The sequence below is a fragment of the Aythya ferina genome (assembly GCF_964211825.1).
Source record: "Aythya ferina genome assembly, chromosome: 14".
Lineage (NCBI taxonomy): Eukaryota > Metazoa > Chordata > Aves > Anseriformes > Anatidae > Aythya > Aythya ferina.
The window spans coordinates 6,757,812-6,777,497 of record NC_140312.1 but is presented as its reverse complement, the minus strand read 5'-3'; the positions used below and the strand labels follow the sequence as shown (position 1 = coordinate 6,777,497).

At 44.1% G+C, this 19,686-nt stretch overlaps 1 protein-coding gene across 3 annotated transcripts in view; it reads right to left on the bottom strand.

Moving 5' to 3' along the window:
* GRIA1 (glutamate ionotropic receptor AMPA type subunit 1) overlaps positions 1 to 19,686 on the bottom strand; it is a 123,500-nt gene that overhangs the window by 46,018 nt on the left and 57,796 nt on the right. For all 3 annotated transcript variants that reach the window (XM_084535681.1, XM_084535680.1, XM_084535682.1), the window contains exons 4-6: positions 18,401 to 18,585; positions 13,460 to 13,513; positions 1,019 to 1,180 (exon numbers count right to left, since the gene is read on the bottom strand). In XM_084535681.1, the coding sequence (XP_084391807.1) occupies positions 1,019 to 1,180; positions 13,460 to 13,513; positions 18,401 to 18,585 (401 nt within the window). The remainder of the gene's footprint in view (positions 1 to 1,018; positions 1,181 to 13,459; positions 13,514 to 18,400; positions 18,586 to 19,686) is intronic.

Sequence of the window (19,686 nt, the reverse complement as noted above, 5' to 3'; positions counted from 1 at the left end):
TGTAATCACTGCTGTCTTGGTGACTTGCAAAAGTTGATGCCTTCCCTCATAGAGGACAGGAAAGAGAAGCAGAAGCTCCTAATTTACCTTTTGCCCTTCTAGCCCAGTTGCTTTCAGATTGCTCTCCCTGAAGAGGACTCTGCCTTAAAAGCCATTCACCTGTTACCCAAGTCTTTCTGCTTAATTAGAATCATTGACATGAACTTCTAAGGAATACATTATACTGTGTGAATGCAAGACTATCAGATCTGCTAAACCAAGTAACAAGTCACTCCTTCTGGTCATGGATGGAGGCCAGAAAACTCCAATGTGCAAAAAGTCTGCAAAGAATGAGCTTATTCAAGCAGAAACTTGTACAGAAACAAGTAAAACTCTGGTATGAACAGAAACCATTGAAGTTAATTCATTTTCATGTGATCACCTACTGATTTATTTGTCTTCAGCTTTCTTAAAATATTTCCAAAGTTGACATTTCTATTGTGAAGTGTTTGCCACAAGTGTATTTGTTTCCAAATGTCAGATAGAAAAAAAAAAAAAAAAAAAAAACACAACTCCCCCCCGCCCCTTGACAGCTTCAGTCTCTTCTGTTCTGTATTAGGAATTAAAATTTACTTGCCCTCTATTGTACGTTCCGATTTGAAATGTTCAGAAACAACATCTGGAAGGGCTTTATTATCACTGGATATCTATCAAGTGGTTAAGTCAGTGCTTAAGGAGTTAATAAGGATTTTATTTTTTTCCATCCTGAACATAATGAGATGTTTAGTCCTCAGCTTTGAGAAAGATAAAAGCAAAAAGACTGAGTGAAGACACTAACTTGTGCACTGAGCAGGCAGCAGCTACTGCCTAGTAACATTTAGACAATGCTGAGGCACCTAGAACAGATAACGTTCATAATTACATTAAGTGACAGGTTTTCAGAGCGAGATTAAAGAGCTCAGTGTGATCATGAAGAGGTGAGAGTAACTTGAACTGGGCCAGAAGGACCCTAGCTTAAATGGTTTTCTTTATTACTTGCCTTTGGTCTCTTCCAGTCCACACGAGGATGCTCCCTGGCATCATTATTCCTCCACTGCTGCATGATCCTGGCAGGAACAGCATCCGTGTAATTCACCAACTGGAATCCAGTTACATTGGCTCCACTCTCCTTGAATTTTGTTAGATCAATATCCATAAATCCCTGGTACAGGAGAGAAACAGGAGACACTCATCAGATGAACACATTTTTGGGTGGATAACATGAAACCTATCTACCTAAGAATTTGTCAGCCAGCATAGAAAAAACCTCTTCCCTCTGCAAAGTAGGGCCCAATTCTAAGAGAGGCTCCACTCCCCGACCACAGGGTGAACTTGCCTTTCACATGGGCAACAGAGGGGCTCTGACCTGGGGATATCCTGCAGCTTCCATTCAGGGAAACAAATAGTCATATCAATACCAGGTCGTTTGCAAGAATGATAGCAAAATAATAGAAAAATAAATTCCAAATAATGCTAGGATGAAAATAAGAAATTCTTGGCATTTGTGAGAAAGAATTATTCACCCAACCCTAATATTTAAGCACTGTCACTACTAGAGAGGCTACTTCTTGCCAAGTCACAGTTTGTAGGGAAAAACAAATCCTGGTCAATGAACTTTAAGCAAATCAAGAAGTGAGTGGTCAGCTAGCCTGCCAAAGGAGCCCATCTGTTAGAAAAGACAGGTTGTAGAATTCACTACTTTGGGAGAAGTCTTTTCTATTTATTTATTTGTTGTGTTCAGATTAATGAAATATATTTCTTTGGTTTCCTTATTGTCCTCCCCTACCTCTTGCCCAACTGGAAGTGATGAAAACAAATGTGCAAATACACACACTTTGGGGTGGTGTTATTGAATTAGTCATTCCCACTGAGACAGAGGCAAAAAAACAATTAGAGACACTGCAAGCAGTAAGGAGAAAAGGACATTTTGTGGCCTCCCAGCTTTGATCCCATCTCTTCAGCACTGCTGCTATTCAAAACTATTTGTTGTGCTCCTTTGACCAAAGCAGGTGCAAGACCAGAGGCTTGGTCCTCGGGCTTGGGCTGTTGTGTGCGGGAGAGGTGGAGTCCGGTGCATTTTTCTTTTGAAATACAGGCATAGGAGATGCAGTCAATTATTTTCCCTGGTACCATCAAAAACCACAATGCATGCAGGAAAATGAATTAGAGAATCATGCACAATGCAATCATCTGGGCAACAGAAGAGTTTGTTCAGGCTCTGCCTTCCCCCTCCATTGCCGGCTGCTGGTGTGTGTTCTCCTTTCAACCTACCACTGAGCTCCTCTCCCTATTTTCTCTCAAATATATGATGATGGTGTGAGTTAAAAAAGCCAGGGCACATCACTCCCACAAGACCCTGGTCAGGTTCCCAAAATGGTGCTCCCTGTGCATAGGCTGGGGGAGCTAATTAGCTCATTAACTTCCAAGGTCAGGATCAAGCCGTTAGATAGAAACCTGTTGTGGGAAAAGACAGCTTGCAAGGAAAAGCCTAAATTGCTCTCTTACATCAGCGTCAGACTGAGAGAGTCATAAGTGACTCAAAAATGCCTTTAAAGACTCACACTTTTTCTTCCGGCTTTTTGTAAGCAATTTAACATCCACTTACAGGCTGAGGATTGGATGGGGATGTACAGATGCTCTAAATAGATGATTTGTTTAGCTTCAAAGTGCAGTGATTTAGGTTAAAAAAAAAAACAAAAAAAAAACAAAAAACAGTGATGTTTTGTGAGTACATATTCCTCAGAATGCTGGTTTAACCTACATCAATCTTGTTTGTAATTGCTAGCGTAGGGGTTTCAGAAAGCCAGAGCTGTGATTAATGAATAGGAAATGCAGCATGGTAATTGTCTCTGACATCTTAATGCATTTCAGGCCAAGTGGTTTTTGACACGCAGAGCTCCTAAGGTTCAGTAAGAGGGACCTCACAGGTTGCCAACTGGTTATTCATGGCTAGGACCAAATTACACTGACATTTTGCTCCTGGGAGGTACTCAGGGGAAAAAGATTTGTCAAAAGAAACTACCACACAGCAACTTGAAGTTTGTGCCACCAGCTCCTCCTTGGAAGGCCTACAAAGGCACAAAGAAAGGTCCAAGTTCACAACAGAGTGTAAGGTGTCTGGTGTCCTTAACCCCTGCAAGAAGCATTTTTAAATAGGAAAATTCAAAAAAGACTGTGACACCAGAGACTAGACAGCAGTGGTTGAAAACACCGTCTTTCACTCAAACCAAACCATCCTGAAAGTGAAGAAAATATTTAACAGTATTCATTGGGATTTGTTTTATACAAAGCTTAAAAATAATCTGAATAGATAACAGGAACAATTTCTTCCTGAAGACTATACTAATTTTATACTATTTTTTTTTCTCCAGTGGTTTATTTTTATTTTTATTTTTTAAAGTATGGAGAAATCTGAAGATTTTCCATTTGTTTAAGACAGTTGGAACCATAGAGGATGTCATTAACCTTGGGTATGTCCTTACATTTTGACTGTTATTAACTGCTTAAATAACTATTTTCACCTGTTATCCTTCCTCCACATGCCCCAGTACAAGGTCAGTACAGGACCTTGTACTAATTACAAAGTAATTTTAATTACTGCACCACTGAAATTTGCTCAGAGCAGGTCTGGGTGATGTGACAAAGAATGAACTGGGGAATACCAGAGGTCAGATATCTTAGAAAACAATTCCCAGAGGAGGTGAATTCTTGCTGGCTCACATACAAACAAGAATATATCATTTTTTTTTTACAAATTGACTCTTGAAAAGGTTTTTACTGGTGAAGTGGCTTCAGGAATTAAATACTCTTATCTGTCTTCTTTCTGGAAGACCAGTCAGTGCTTGTAAGAACAATTAGAACAGACAAATCACAATATTTGCAAGCAAAGAAGTCATCAGTCATCTGACATCTTGTACTAAAGGCAGCCACCTGTTGCAAAGAAGGGACCTTTTATTTGGTTTTCAATTGACCATACTTGGAAAACACAAACTAAAACCAACCAAACAAACCAACCCAATTATCCAGGCTAACCTTTAGTCCACAGAAGGTAGGGGATGGAGACGAGCAGAGCAGCTGTCCCACTTGGGACATGATCGTTTAACCCACTGCGGTATCTGATCACCAGATATCTTACTGTTAGTGGACTGCGCAGAGCACAGAGACTCTACCTAAGCAATAAATACAACCTGTCATCCTTAATATTAAAGTTTTATATAGTGCAGCTCCATGTGAGGACACTACGGGAAGAATTCAGGGGAATCTGAAGGCTGCAGCAGCTCCCCACTGCCGGCCAGGTGCCTGTGCCTGCATGCAGCCTGACTGCACCCTTGGGTGGGTGCCCTCTGTGCTTCAGTCCTGGACATGGCATCACAGATATTAATAATGCAAAGCCTCACACTACCAGGAAGTATGAAGAGAAAGAAGGTATAAAGTGAATGAGTGTTCCTTTACCTCGGAAAGCCTGTCTGACATCAGTAAGTGACTAAGGATTGACTGCAACCCACTGCTGTGGGGCAGCAGCAGACGTGCTTGCAGCAATGTGCTTTGTATCAACCAATTTGGAACAGAATCAGCAAAGAAATGCTTCCCTTTGCCATCAAATCAAATACAGCAAGGAGTGAAAAGGGCTGGAATGAGGTTCTCCATGGGATCTCAACGGCCAAACACTTTTCAAAAAATTACCAGTGAATACTGCAAAAAGCTCTCTTTGCAGCCACGTCTGGAATGCAGCAGGCTGTACAGGAAAACAAGTGGAGCCTCTGGAATTTGATGCTATGTGAATTTCTTCAGGAGCTTTAGACCTTGGCTGTTTGGGATTTATCTGTTGGACACTCAGGTGTCTGGTCTCACCTCCTTACTCAGCACTGCTGGTCCCCTGGGGAGGAAGAGGAGGAATGCAGGAGCCCATGCCCCAGCCCTGTGCCATGCCTGCACCCTGGGCAAGCAGACACAACGGGACCCAGAAGTGATGCAAAGCCCCCCTGGTCCCAGGCACTGCCCAGGACACAGGTACTTGGAGGGAAACAACACTTCTGCAGGCACAGTTCTCTCTGGGACCCATCAAAGCCATGCTGGCAGGGACACTGTGGCAGCCAGCCCAGCCCCTGCCCTACAGCAGGATTAGCTGTCCCTTTTATTTAAGTTCACTTTGCAAAATAATCTCGGCAAAGCAGAAAGCACAACCCCCTGCCTGTGTATGCTGGGAAAGTGCCTGGCTTTCTCTGAATGCCATCAAATTAACAGGCTGACAATAAACTACAAAAATCTGGACCCATCCGTGCTGATGGGCTGAGACAGCCTCCCTCCTCCATGCCTGCTCTGACTCACAGCATCTGCAGCACAGTTCAAGCAACAGCCAGGCTCGGTTCAAAGGAGGCAACCTGCTCTTTAGCCCGTACCATGGGCTGTTCTCTCTCCATTAATGAACATTGCAAAGCAATTACATGGAGAAGTCCTGCTGTTAGTAAATAGCATGGGCATCTGGTAAAGACCTACATGCCTTCAAATAGAAAGCCGAACAGCACTGGGAAGGATTCTTTCCTCATTTTGTTTTCCTTGCTTCATCTGTTCTTTATGCTGTGCTTAAACTGAAACAAATTTTCAGCCAAAGGTTGTTTTACTGTCCCATTCGCTGCCTTGGTTCCGGGGAGAGGTGTCAGCAAGTCACACATTTATATTCCTCTCCACTGCTTGTGAGCTCAGTCATCAAAGGAAATGCATAATGCAGGAAGACTGATGACTTGAAATGGGCCTCATGAATCCATCTTGATTAACTGGTCCAGGAAGGATCTGCCTAGGAAAGAAAGTCCCCAGCAATGAGCTACCTCCTTATTTATACCCTGAGCATCACTAGGAGCCAAGTCACCGAGCAGGCAGTGCAGACTGCTGTCAGGTGGCAGAGGGAAACCTCCCTCCTGTGTGCACGACCCTCAAGCCTGCCAGCTCTGCTTATTTCCCTTCACGTCCCACCTCTCCCTCTCGTTTCACTGCAGCAGCATCCTAAACCTCTGCCACCTCTTCCCACACAGAGAACACCAGTGCCATTGCTCTTGATGAGGATATAAGGTCACACGTCAGATGGATGGGACACCAGCCTGCTCAGCCCCTGGGAATGTGGTAGGTAGCAGCAGTCTTCTCTTCCCTGCTTATTTGCAACAAGCCATGAGAGAGCACTTCTCCTCCATACCCACTTTGTCCTGACACCAACAGGCAGCTCCCTTCCCAACGCTCTCTGAATTTCAGAGTATTGGTACTAATTGATTTTCCACTCCACGGTGCCTCCTGCAGTGCAGTGGGGCTGTTGAAGCTGTGGTGAGGGGCATTGAGGGCTGAGCTGGGGGCATTCAGCAGCTGGTTCTCGCACATCTCCCACAGCCCCACACAGCCCAGCTTAAAGTCTCCGTGCTGCTGTTGCAAGTTTTGGCTGTTCCCGACAGAAGGGACACTGGAGAGTCTAAGGACTGCTAAATTGCTGAAAAACACTGTTATTTGCTTTCTTCCCTTTGCATCTTCTGTGCCCTCCAGGTCCTCTGAAACAGCAATGTTCATCTCCAAATAGGAGACGGAAAATGTCTCTCTCTTGTGAATTGTCTGGAGAAGGCCTGATGGCTGAACCTAAACCAGCCCCATCACCCCAGGTACAAGTGTGCTCAAGTTTTCTCAGTCCCTTTCCATCTGGGATGAAGAGACTGGAGACTATTTTTCCTCCTTTATTTTATGAAGTTGAATCCTACACTGATATATCCCTTTTTAAGCAAGAAGTGTTTAAGCAATTCACCCAAGCTCACCTACAAACCCATGGGAGCATCAGGGAACTGGCCCAGCTCTGATTAGATGCACTCCCTGTATGGCCCACAATGCCAGACTGTCTCCCTCTACCAGATTTTGTGATTACAAGAAACATTGCAAAAACAAAACAATTGCTTCTGAATGGCTGTGTGTCCACGGAGTGAATGCAAAGTGGCTCCTGTCATTCCAAGGTACGCCAGCGTCCTTCTGCAGGGAGCAGGAAGCTGAGTATTTCCAGACGGAGCATCCCTAATAAACTAAATTATATTCAAGCTTGACTTCTCCAGCAAAGCCTCATTCCTCGCTCCCATCACTTTGTATTAATACGGGGGGGTATGTCAAAAAAGGGCCCATCTGCTCCAGTCTCAGTCCAGCATGCCTTCCAACAGGAGAGGCCTTCTTCTCTTCTGCAGAATTATTAATATGTCAGATCTTATTGTGGCAGCAAAACATGTGAGTTCTCACTGTAACACAGAGGTAAGCGAAGGAGGAAAAAGAACAACAGGAGGCTGGGGAACAGTCAGACAAGGTTCCTGGTTCCTGTCCTGCAGCTGGATGAGTCTGTCTTTCCTGGTCTATCAGCACAAAGCAAACCAGGTGAGGATTCAAACTTCAGGGACACAGGGCTGGAGATGACCAGCAACATTTTTTTTTGCATAGTACTGCAGGCACAGGGTTTTCTGTGTGTCATTATTATTTGCATCATCTCTATCCGACTGCTGCAACGCATTCTGAATATAAGTGACTGTACAGACCTTGTTGGAGAGCTCAGCACAGGCAGAGGGGCAGACACTTTAGGCAGATGTGTGTGCTTCAGGGAGCTTTCAGAGCAGCAACTGATTTAAAGGTTTGGGAAACATGCCGTGTAGTGACAGATGCCAGGACTTCAATCAAAGATATGATAAAGGGGTGACCTGATCACAGTTTACAAGGACCAAAACTTCAGTAATTGAATATCTAGTCTAGCAAACAAGCATAAATCTGATGGAGGAACCTGAGGCTTGGCAAGTTCAGACTAGAAATAAGCAGTGATGAAGTCACCATGAGGAAGCTGTTATGGATTTACACGTCACCCCTTGCCAATTGAGCTGGGGTAATGGATTAGGAAATGGGAGAGGAAACCTGTTAGTTTAACACCCTTTTGTTGTGATTTAAGCAAACACATATTTTCTTCCAAAGGCTGTGATTTAATATTTACTTACATGATGCTCAGTGATTTTTTTAAGCCACTGTAAGTCACACATGCGTTTGAGCCCTCATTAGCTACTGCAAAAAAGTCCTTCCAAAGGCTGCAGCTCAAATTCTCCTCTGTGGGCAATATTTATATCAAAACGAGATGATTTTCTTTTACATGAGACACTCTAATTCAAACAAAAATTAATTCAGGGCACTCTTGTGCCTTTTACTATCAATAATTCAGATGAGATAATGTTACAAGAGTTCCTTCTACTTGATAATCTTCAAATTGGGACAGAAAAGCTGTTTGGAAGTGAAATGCAGGCCTCAGAAATTCCACTGGTACATTTTATTGTCCTTCTCTGCCTGGAAAGCCAAGTTTTCTCATGAGCCCACATGCACCAAACTCTCAGATTGGAAAGGTCTAACTGGCATAATTTTAGAAACCCCAAAATAACTTAGGACATCTCTTTCCAACATGAGAATAGCAGTTTTGCCAGATCAGGCATCCTGAGATCCTACCAGGCCAAGAAACCAGTGCTGTACACATCCTTCCAGAAACTCCCACGAAGCAGTTTCAGACCAGTTACTGACGCAGCCCTGACTACTGCTGACCTCACTTGTCCCTTCTGCCAGCAGGACGTCAGGGGGCAGGAGAACATGTTAATACCTGAAGGTGATTCAAATAACCACGGCAGCCCTCAAGCAGATGGGTGGCTGAAAATCACAACATTTTAGCTACAGGCAAGCTGAATCAGGGGCTCGGTGCAGGCAACAGTCATCAACACCGGCCGGTGCCACCAGTGCATCTTTGTGCCCAGCATCATGGGCACAGCAGACCCTCCCCACATAGCTGCAGCACACATTGCAGGTTACGCACATGCTGCATGCCTTATTTTCAGGAGAAAAACAAACAAATAAATAAATAAATATCAAAGGGGTGCATTTAAACCACAGGGGAACTGAACCAAACCAGCAGATTTTGCCTGACTCCTGCCGAAGCCTCTCTGCTCTCAAAGCTGCTGTGCTGGTAACCTCCGAAACCATTACAGTTGCTTGCAAAGTGGAACTCTGTCCATGGCCTAACTCAGCACTCACGCATGCTGATGTAAAATGGCATAGGAAAAAATGCTTACTTAACTAATCGAATCTGTTTTTATCTTTATGTTTCCTCACTACCCCTAGCATCAGCAATCTCAGACACTTATCTATTCAACTTCAAACAAGAACATTTGCTAAAAGAAGAACCTGGACTAATGCATCAAGAAAAAAAAAAAAAAAAAGGCTGAAACACCGTGTGTGGCAGCTGTCCTTAATACTTTTCTTTTAAAGACAGGTCACAAGAATGTCACTTATTTTAAGACAAAAATTTTCCTCTCTCTCTCTCTGCCCAAGAGAGCTGAAGTTCTCCCACTACTGACAGTAGTCAACCTACATCCCTGGTGTAGGAAAAACAGATACACGAAGCCAAGGTTATGGGGAACAAGTCTGTAACATCAAAAGAAAGAAATCCCAGAAGTTTCTAAGCTTGCTCCTCTGATACTATTGACTTTATATTTTTTTTTCCTTGTGGCTGCTAGACGATGCTCTCAAAAGCTGAAAACAAAGCTTAGAAAAATAAGACACACAAAAACAAACACTTTTTAAAGTTGCCAAACCTCTTTGAATTCTAAAAAGAAAAAAGAAAAGTACAGAGAGAGTGAGAGATGAATGCAACTGCCCTGTGCTGGCATACCTGACAAATAACCAGGCTGGCAACCAGTAAAAGCTAACTGAGGTAACTCTAATGGGTACTGGGTGAGATTCTGCTTTTCATGACTTTGCAAAAGCCACAGACAGTGGCAGATTTGCCCCAAGGAGAGGCAGGAATGCTCACATGAACACTTGTCCTGGTGATGATGCTGGAGACAAACCTTCCTGGGATGGGCAAGGCTGAGCACACAAGAATGGTTGTGTCGTTAACAGGCAGAGCAGATTCAGAGAAGGATGTTTGTCCATGGCCTAAGGTGCAGAATGGTTTCATTTTGTTTGTGAACACAGAGATATTATTGTCTCACCTTGGCAACAGCAATTTCACTAAAAAAAAAAAAAAAGAAAGCTGTTCCTGCTAGGAAATACTAGCTTTCATTTGCTGCTACTTGTCAAATTCTGCTTGGTGCTTTACTGCAGCTTGCCCGACAGCAACCGCTGGACAAACAAGCAGTGATTAATGCAAGCCAGTTCCTCTTTGTTCATGAATTGTCCGTGACCAGACAGAGAATTCCTCTGTCTTCAGATGTTCCATGGATGATTTTTGCAGGCTTTATTCAGCTTGTGCATTTCCTTACAACCTCCCTTGCTTTGCACTCCTGATGCAGCACCAGTTTGGAGCTAACTGGACAGCAGCACGCTGCTTCTGACTCTGGTTGAGTATAGCTCTGAACAAAAATATCGCCAAAAATAAGATTTCTGGGAGGAGGATATCCATAAACACTTCCCAACATTTGCTTCAAGTGTGTCATTTCCATTATTTTTTTCCCATGGGGAAGGTCTCAGGAAATGTAGCAAAAAGACAGGTATTGAAAATCCATCCATTTGCTCCGGCTGGTGCAGGTAGACTGGTGACCACGAACCATGAGGGTTCATTTGACTTGCACATGGCAGAGCCTGTCCTACCCAGGGCTAAGAGCCTTATATCTGTATGGGATGAGAATCCTAAAACCAGGACTCCATCAATCAGCACAGAGGACAAGAAATAACTGATTTGGAAATGTTCAGGCATTTACAGTTCTTAACTCTTAATTTATTTTCTTTAGACCCAGCCCTCCAGTCTGAGCCACTTCCCCAAAACCATGCTGTCCTCTATGTGTGCGTGTATGCACATGTGGGAACGTGTGTGTGTGTGTGGGCAATGCACGCCCCGTCCTCCAAGGACTTGGCTACAGAGGAAAATATGGGGTGTTTAAGGTCTATCCACTATATGTATGAGTCAGTGTGAATAAATTACTGCATGCTACACCCTCCGAAGGCTCTAATCCAGCAATGAGATGTCCTTAGAAGAGGGGTAAAAACTATCATAATCTTTTGGATTTCAGCAATCACACTGGTTTAACCCTCCCAGATGCTGATGTCCCACATTCTGCCAGTCCCATATAACATCCCTCGCCATCTCTGTATGGCAGGCTTGCTGTCCTGCCTCACCATCACAGCTGTCTCAGGAACACAAGATCATCACAGCCTTTTTGCCAACCTCCTTTCAGAACTAAGCTCTCATGTGGGTGCAGCACATCACAGGCACTGATTTAGCTTTTGGTGTCTGAACCTGCCCATGTGCATGGCAAAACCTCAAAGCTTGTTCTGTCCTTGAAAGGGCTTTCTTAATCTTCAAGAGTGTTACTCCTTTTTTTATTTTTTCTTTTTTCCCCTTCCCCCCCCCCCCCCCCATCATTTTCCCAAGTTATTTGATTACCCTTCCTCTTTCTTCTCTCTCTCTCTCTCTCTTTTTTTTTTTTAAAACTTTCTATCTCAGGAGTTTGGCTCTTGTACATTGCTGCTTTAAGGAACAGGAAAAAAAAACAAACAGCTTTTATTCCCTTCACCCTTCCTCTTCTCCCTGCAAAATCAAAGCTGCTTGAAAAGCACAGCAAACAACAGTGGTTTCTGGCGGTCACGTCAGTCCCTGTGGGTCCTGGGCACCCAAAGCAGCCCCCACTGAGCCATGTCTGGGAGGCATAGTATCCCTGTGGAGGGGCTCAAGAGATGAAAAGCCTTTTGCTCTGAGTTAATTATTTATAATTCATGTTGGCTGAGTATGCAGCCCTCTTCTAGACATCTCTGTCCTCTCAGCATTTGTGCAAAGGCTAAGAAAACAAATTAAAGATGAGAAAAGTCTGCTTTCTCAGGCTGAAAGTGGGAGAGAGCAGTATCATAAGACAGAGGGAAATGTCCTTCACAACTCCATCACCTGAGTATCAGACCACCTCATGCCTTTAACGTATTTATCCCTGTGAAACCATGCAAAGAGCAGAGCTGACATCATTCTCATTTAGCCTTCTGCATGGGTATGCATAAAAGCACACAGATGCACGCACTGCAGCTACTTCAGGTAGCTTCCCTGCTTAACTTTAATGAAGGGACTTCCATAAGCATCTGAGGACTAGGACCTGGGTTACAGCAAATAATATATAAATATATTTTTTTTAAATGAGCAACTGGAGTTATTGGCTGCTCTGCAGTTTGCATGTTTCCCCTGCACAATGTAACATTTTTAACTTTGTAATTACATGGTAGGCACCCAGCGCAGAAATGCAGGGTCAGTAGCAGGGCATTGCGGGGTAATTATGTGGCCATTTTTGTCTTGTAAATTACAGAGTTATCTTGGGACTGAGAGAAGGAGAACGGCAGCAACTGCTTGACTAATTGCTAGTTTAAAGTTTAATTACCCTGGCCCTGACGTGCTGCCTCACAGATGCAGCTGTGGGAGGGAAGAAAGCTGCAGACCCTACATGGACACCACACCACATCCCCACAGACATGGCACAGGCTGGCACCAAGCCTGTGGGACAGAAGACCCCCCAGATCTCAGACTCTGCACATCAGGAGTCCTTGGGAGAGCGGGTCAGTCCCTGAGTGCCAACACCAGCCCATGCTGTGCTGCCCTCCCTGATGGGCAGACACCTCTGGGGAGGAGAGGGCAGGAGCTGTGTGATGGAAATCCTTCATCTGCTCCATGGACAATGGCTATTCCTCTCTCTCATCTCTTCCCAAACCTCCCTAAGCAGAGAAAATTTTTAACCACCCAGGAGAGGACAGCATATTGCTCCATAAAGACGGCTCTGCTGCTGCTCAGCTCTGTCCTCAGGCAATGCCTCCCTGCAGTAAAAGAACAACCCTTTCCTTAAAGAAAACCTTAAATCCAAAGGTTCCCTTAGAGCCATGACAGTCAGATTTGATTTAGCACCAAGCTGCAGAATAGTTACAACTGGAAGGTCAGAGGGATCTTGGTGCATCAGCATTAACAAGTCTGCCCTTCGTGGGGCTCTCAGGTTTGCTGTGAAACACTGAGATGAAGCTGAAAGCTGGGAAATGCAAGTTGTTACCAGCAGTCAACAGCTCCTTGGTGACCCAACTGAAAGGAACTGGGAGAGCAATGCCAGGAGCTCAGGTGCCCATGACATGCAAAAAAAAAAAAAAAATCATTATCCCAACAGGCGTTAATTGACAGTTGGTTTAATTGGCTTTGAAAAGATACAGATTGAATCTGCAGGCAAAAAGTCCCAGCAACATTGGAGATACCCTGGAGATATTCTTGCTGGCTCAAGACAGAAAGCAGCACAAGGAGAATACTGCAAAGGACTTTGGTATTTTTTTTTAATCCACTAAAACATGGTTTAAGAAGACTTCAATCTCAGTAACTGTAAATATAGTGCTTTGCAAAGTATGAGATACCAATGAAAACACTGAGAATGGAAAGAAAAATAAGCAATACTCAACTCACCAGATTTGCCAAGATGTAGTGGTATCCATTCCCATTTTTTTCAAGCTTGATGATCTGCAAGATGAAAATCAAGGATATTTAGCAAAGACCAGGTAAGGAAGTAGAGCTTCGTTTATTTGCCCTTCCTACCGATTTTTTTCCCAATGAGACTGTTCAGATGTGGAGAGGAAGACATAGTAAAATAAAAATTCAGAGTCTTTTTAGAGGAAGGACAGTGCTTTTACACTTTCAAGAAGCAAGCCTGAAAATAGACCAGAGAAGATTCCCAAGCAGATTCTATAGGCATAGAGAGTAAATTACCTGAACCAACCTGTTTCTTTTGGGCTCAGGAAAGAAAAAAAAAAAAAAGGAAATAAAGAAAGAAGATTGCTATTTTATTTATTTTTTTAAACAGACAAGAAAGAAAGAAAGTAGAGAGCTGGACTCCATTTGTCCTGTGACCACAACTGAAACGTGGAGCAAGACTAGAGAGCCATTCTGTACATTCCCTTGTCACGAGTCCCAGCCACAGCCACTTACCTGCAGGTTTCAGCTATAGGGCAGCTTTTTTCCTTTAGTGCATTGGGGTTGCTTCAAACCATATCTCCAGAACAAAGCTGCCTGAGCAAGTTACTCAACAGAGGATTCTCCCTGCACATTCATTGAGATTATTTATAACTTCATATTCATGGCGTCGCAATACATGCTCTTTGCCACGCTCTGTTCTCCCTGATGCCTGTACAGTCAGATCTATGTTCTCTTTTATCAATACAACTGCTTACAGATCTGTAGTGTTTGAAAGCTCCTATGTTAGCTTGGTAGCTGGGAAAGTTTCCCTTGTCTAGATAGAAAGGCAACACCTATATAGGGTTGCCTATGATTATGGGGGAGAGGGTCACAGATCAGATGGTCCCTGATGGTTTTCTTCTTCCTTGATTCAAACAATATAGAAAGAATACAGTGAAAAACACATTCTGCTTGCTGGCTCTAGGTTTCCACTGAAATTTCTCTCTACTGATTTCCAGCAGTACTCTTAAATTCTTACCAGTTTACTTAGAGCTGTGTATCATCTGATTGAACCAATCCACATATAAAAAGAAAACACTGAAAAAAGCACATAAAAAAAAAAAAAAAGAATTGTCAGTTTCTCAGGGAATTGCACTGTTTCCATAAGGTTTCCTTGCCAGCAGCACTACCCCTTTATTTCCATTGTTGTGTGAATTGTTTCTGAATTACTGCCTGCATTGCTAATGCTCAGGCAAAGTCTGCAGGAATGGCAGCGAGGCCAGAAAGATCCTCATAGCAGAACAATGACAAAGAGACTGCCGTGCTGGATTTGACCAGAGATCGGTCTACCCGGGATTTCTCTCACACCCTAGGCTGGTAGCAGGTGTTTGGGAAGCATCAAAGAGCAGGGCACGCATGCACAGACTGATCCTTCCCATGGGACTGCACTCCCAGATTATCATGAGCAACCATTTAGGGATTTCCAAATGGATTATAAATGAGCTGACACTCACTCTGTGCAACTGGTTCATCTGCCTTAGCCTTTCTCTGATGAAGTGCTCTTGTAGGCACATTAAAACTCATCTGGTTCCCAGCATTAATGTAGGGGTTGCAATTAACTTCACTGAAGGCTTCATTTAGTAGCAGTATCTTACACAACTAATCTCGGCTCCACCAGCTTCACTGTCCTGTGGTTCTCCCCACAGGCTCCCGCAGAATGGCTACTGCAGAGGAGTCTGGAGCACTCAGAAAAAAACTCTGTATACCAAAGACAGGTATTCTTATTGTTGGTAATTTTCCATCTGAGTATCTTCTAGTGCCAGATCTGAGAAGCAAAACCAGACTCAACTTGTCCCCTTCCATTCATCAACTGCAACTGACTTGCAGCAAGTCCCAGAACTTGTGGGAGGAAGGAGCATCTCTGGGGCACAGCGATGCCTAAGAATTACGATCCAATTCTCCATTTCTCCAGTGTCAACAATAGATGGCATTGGCTCCTTCTGCCCAAACTCCCTCTTTGTTATTTTATTAGGTGTCAGAGTCGATGAACCGGAGAGGGCTGCCGACCAGCTTCCCCTGAGCTGTTAATCTTGCAGCCCATCCACCTGAATTATGAGGCTTGCTTCCTGTGTTTTACACAGTTATTTGTGATCTTAATTTATTTTAAAATGCTTGCTCAGTCCTAATGTGTCCGGATGGCAGTAGCAAGCTGAGGTTATAATAGCATTTATCACTTAGGCTGGACGTAGTGAGAGGCTGTGCTGGGCTGCATGCTGATAGCTCGCTTGGGCCACCTAGGTTTCATTACCCACTTCTTAATGGGCCAGTTTGACATCTATTAGAGAGAAATCCTCTCAGAATGAAACAGTAGCAAAGGAGAAATTCCAGTTATTCATTTTAATGAGAGACAAGGAAGAAACAATATAGTGCTTTGATGTAATGCAACCCACCGCTTATTTATCCCATTAAGGCTACACAGCGCAGCCCCACGGATATCCTGCCCTGAACCGAAGCCTGGCACATAAATGACAGTTACCTTGGTAAAGATAAATCATGCCCTTGAGACATGACAGAGGAGAAAGAAATCGGGTCATTTTCCATGTATCATTAACACTTTGAGTGCTGGCACCTTCATCAGCTAAGGTCTCTGGAGCAGGAGGACCACCACGCTGGAGTCAGTGGGGGTTATCTGTGTTACATGCAGGTGGTGTGCAGAAGAAACTAAACATGTGTGCAAGCACTGCTGTGTATGCATGAGTGACTGCTGCTTAACAGCCATCCCCAGCTCTTCTGTTCACTGGGGAGCACAAATCCACAGCCACCAGAAGACAGAGGCAGGCTTGTCAGGGAAAAAGATAAATGCATTAAAATGTCCCTGAGAGGCTGAGGCAGCTCTTTGAACACCTCAGACACTCAAAGAGACAGGACAAACAAAACAGTGACATCCATGCAGAGGCTGCTGGTGTGGGGAGCTGAGAGACAGCTGACAGCCTGAGTTTAAGTCCCAGCTGAATTTCTTGTGATAATGAGCTGAACACTATCTTTGCCCCTCTCTGGTCATCCCCATGTTGCAAGAGACCTGGCATCCTCTGCTTACACTGGGATGACTGCCTCTGCTCCAGAAATCCCTCTGGACTCAGAACAAGAAGTCAAACAAGGATAGGAATGAATTGCAGAGGTCAGAAAAATCTTTACAGCCCTATCCCTAACAGAAGAGTTACCCCTGGGCACAGAGATCAGTTGGAATTGTTATTTTATGCAGGAACACACAGCATCATCTCTTATTTCCCTGGAAACAGGTGAACAGCAGGACCTATTTATTTATTTATTTATTTATTTATTTTTGAGAAAGGGTCATGCAAATAGCTTTAGTTGGATGTAAATTTAACTCTTGCTTCTGCTATGTGAAGAAGTTTGAAATAGAGACTTCTTTTCCTGTTCATATTAGGCCAACTAGATAACCCCTGACTATGGAACTTTGCTTTCTATTAGACAAACCAGATTTGAAAAGGCAACATTATTAACCCTAGAAATCTGATATACCTTATACGAAAGCTTGCAAGAAAGGCAAATTCACTACCAGGTCCTGTCAAAGATTTTGTTCAACTACAGCTTCTGCATAGTCAGAGAGAAGACTTGAAGGCTTTACCCTCCAGAACAATCTGGTGTCTCTTTCATGTGTGACCTATACTTTGAGGTTAAAACCTGCTGCCTCCTTTGTTATGATTTATAGCAGAGTAGCATCCACAGACATCCAACAAGGATGGATCGTGCTTGTCACCGAGCCGTGCAGCTGATGAAATGGCAGTCCTTGCCCCAGACAGCAAGCAGCTGAAGTGTGAGACGGGAGGTGACAGGTAGCTTAGACAAAGTGATGTGTGAAGCACGAGGTAAGTGAGCTGGTTTTAAGAAGTATGACAGTGGGAGGTACCGTGCAATGGCTGCTTGGCACTGCTGAGCCCTTTCTAAACCATGTGGGATGGGATTTGCAGCTTGGGAAGACGTTGGCTGTATGTGTGAGAGGGCAAGATGTGGCTGAAGTTGAAGAGAGGACTCAAAACCCTGCAAGAATAGGCCTGCCGTGAGCTTGCATTGGTCTCCTGTCCGCACAAGTCCATATTCAGGACTCAGGGAAAACACTAAGAGAGGCATGGAGGGAAGGAAAGGGAAAAAAAAAAAAAAAAAAAAAAAAAAAAAAGGGTCTACAATACTGAGTGATTTATCTAGATTGACAAGGCTGGGCATGCAACCAGGGATGCTGAGTCCTCTGTTGCATACCTATCTGCCTCATGGCAGTATCACACTGTCGGCCTTGAGCTGACAAAACAGCCAGGAGATGGATGAGAATGAACCAGTTTCTCTTGCTTGAAGTCTTTATGGGAGCTGGGAACACCTGATCCTGCTGCAGGCTGGATGCCCTGGGACAGTGTTGGGCTCCAGCCTCATTTGCAGGCAGTGCTCCTAAGGACACTACATGTGCCATAAAGCTTCTCCATCTCTTTCCTGCTGGCACTGGTTGTGAGAATTTGGTGCCGCACATGGAGTCTGCAGGACTAGGAGTCTGGCAGTGCCAATTCACACTTCCACTCCAATTTACAGGGGGTGGGAAAACCTGAGAAAACTCAGCAGAATAAGAAAGTGCCATGTCTTGTGCGCACTGCTTGGAGGAATTAGCACAAAGCAAACTTGTTGGGGAGTAAGGGGAGTTGAAGTACTCAGAAGAGGAGTCAGACAAGTAAGGAACATGAAGCAGCAAAGCTCACTCAGCATGAATACACAGGAGCTGCTAGTACTTATATGACTTTACACTTTCCAAAATAACACAAAGGAAAAATACCTCCAATGCTCACACAGACGCATGATGAGCTGCAATGAGACATGGATCAGACAAGAATGGGGAAGAAAAACTTCTGCAGTGCATGCAGCCCCCTCCCAGAAGATCTACAGTGACACAACCTTGCTGAGGATGATGTTCAGCCGCTCAGATTCACAGTCCACCACCACCAGCCTTTCCTTCTTCTTCTCCAGCTCCTGGAAGAGCATGCGGTAGCCCTCTTCTGTTGTCGTCAGGATGTTGACAGCTGTCACCTGCCAGTTCTTCTCGGCTGCAGTGTCCAGCACTTTCTGTAGGACTGACAATCCTGTGACGGGAAGAGAGGGAGAAGAGGACAATAGAGGGAAAACCAAGGTGTAGTTTTACAATGCCATTTTTCTATCCTTCTGATAGCTTGCACAGCTGTCCCATGCTGGGCTGGATATAGCACTACAAGAGCACAGTAGAACTCGAACGAGTAGATAATAGTCTAGCATTTTGCCCACACACAGCTGGCCTAGAATTAATGGCTCCTGCCTTTTCTGTCCTAGCACAGGAAAATAGGATGATTCCAGGCCTAGGTTTCTTTTGTAATTGACAGATCAGTCTCGTGGATCAGGCCTCACTGTGGGATTCAGATAAGAGTTTTAATCCCCGTCTTCTTGTCTGTCACTATCCAAATCACATCATTTCTCTGGGCCATAGCTCCTTTCTCATTTTTTGATCTGTTTAGGCTCTATGTTCCTAGGGTTAGGGTTAGAGACTTCCTTAACAATCACAGTACACAATCATATTCAGCATCCCTGTCTCTCCTTGAAACACTGCATTGGAAGACTTCATTATTTTTTAAAGGATCTTGCCTAAATTACGTGCACAGCTTTCCAGAAGAGATACAGATAGCACTGTTTTGCAGTCTGCTAGACCACCCCGCCTACTGCTGTTCTATTGGGATACACAGCATGTCCATCCCTTGAGACAACAGAAAGCTGGGTGAGATGCTTTTACATCATATACTTGTCTCTTAACGTCATCCTGGGCTAACGATAACTTCCAGGACATAGCTGTGAATGACCTTACCTCTGTACTGTCCTTAACGAAGCTGCTTTGCTCTCAGCCTCCAAGCTTTAGAGGCATCTGAGAGCTGGGGAAACTGAATCACAAAGCAATGACTCACTAGCCTCGTTCATGGTTTCAAAAGTTAGCCCATATCTTCATAGAACTCAAGAAAGGCTTTTGTTATTTTAAGCAGACAACTAACACTAACTAGAGAACCTGGAGTTTTCCAAACTACCACTGCAAACATACACATATATCATCATGGGGTGGGGGCTCAGGTGAGACCTTAGCAGCTGTCCACATTCATAAGTGCAGGACTCAGTGGTCTTGAGTTGAACAGACATGAAAATAGGATGTATTAAATATAAACAAT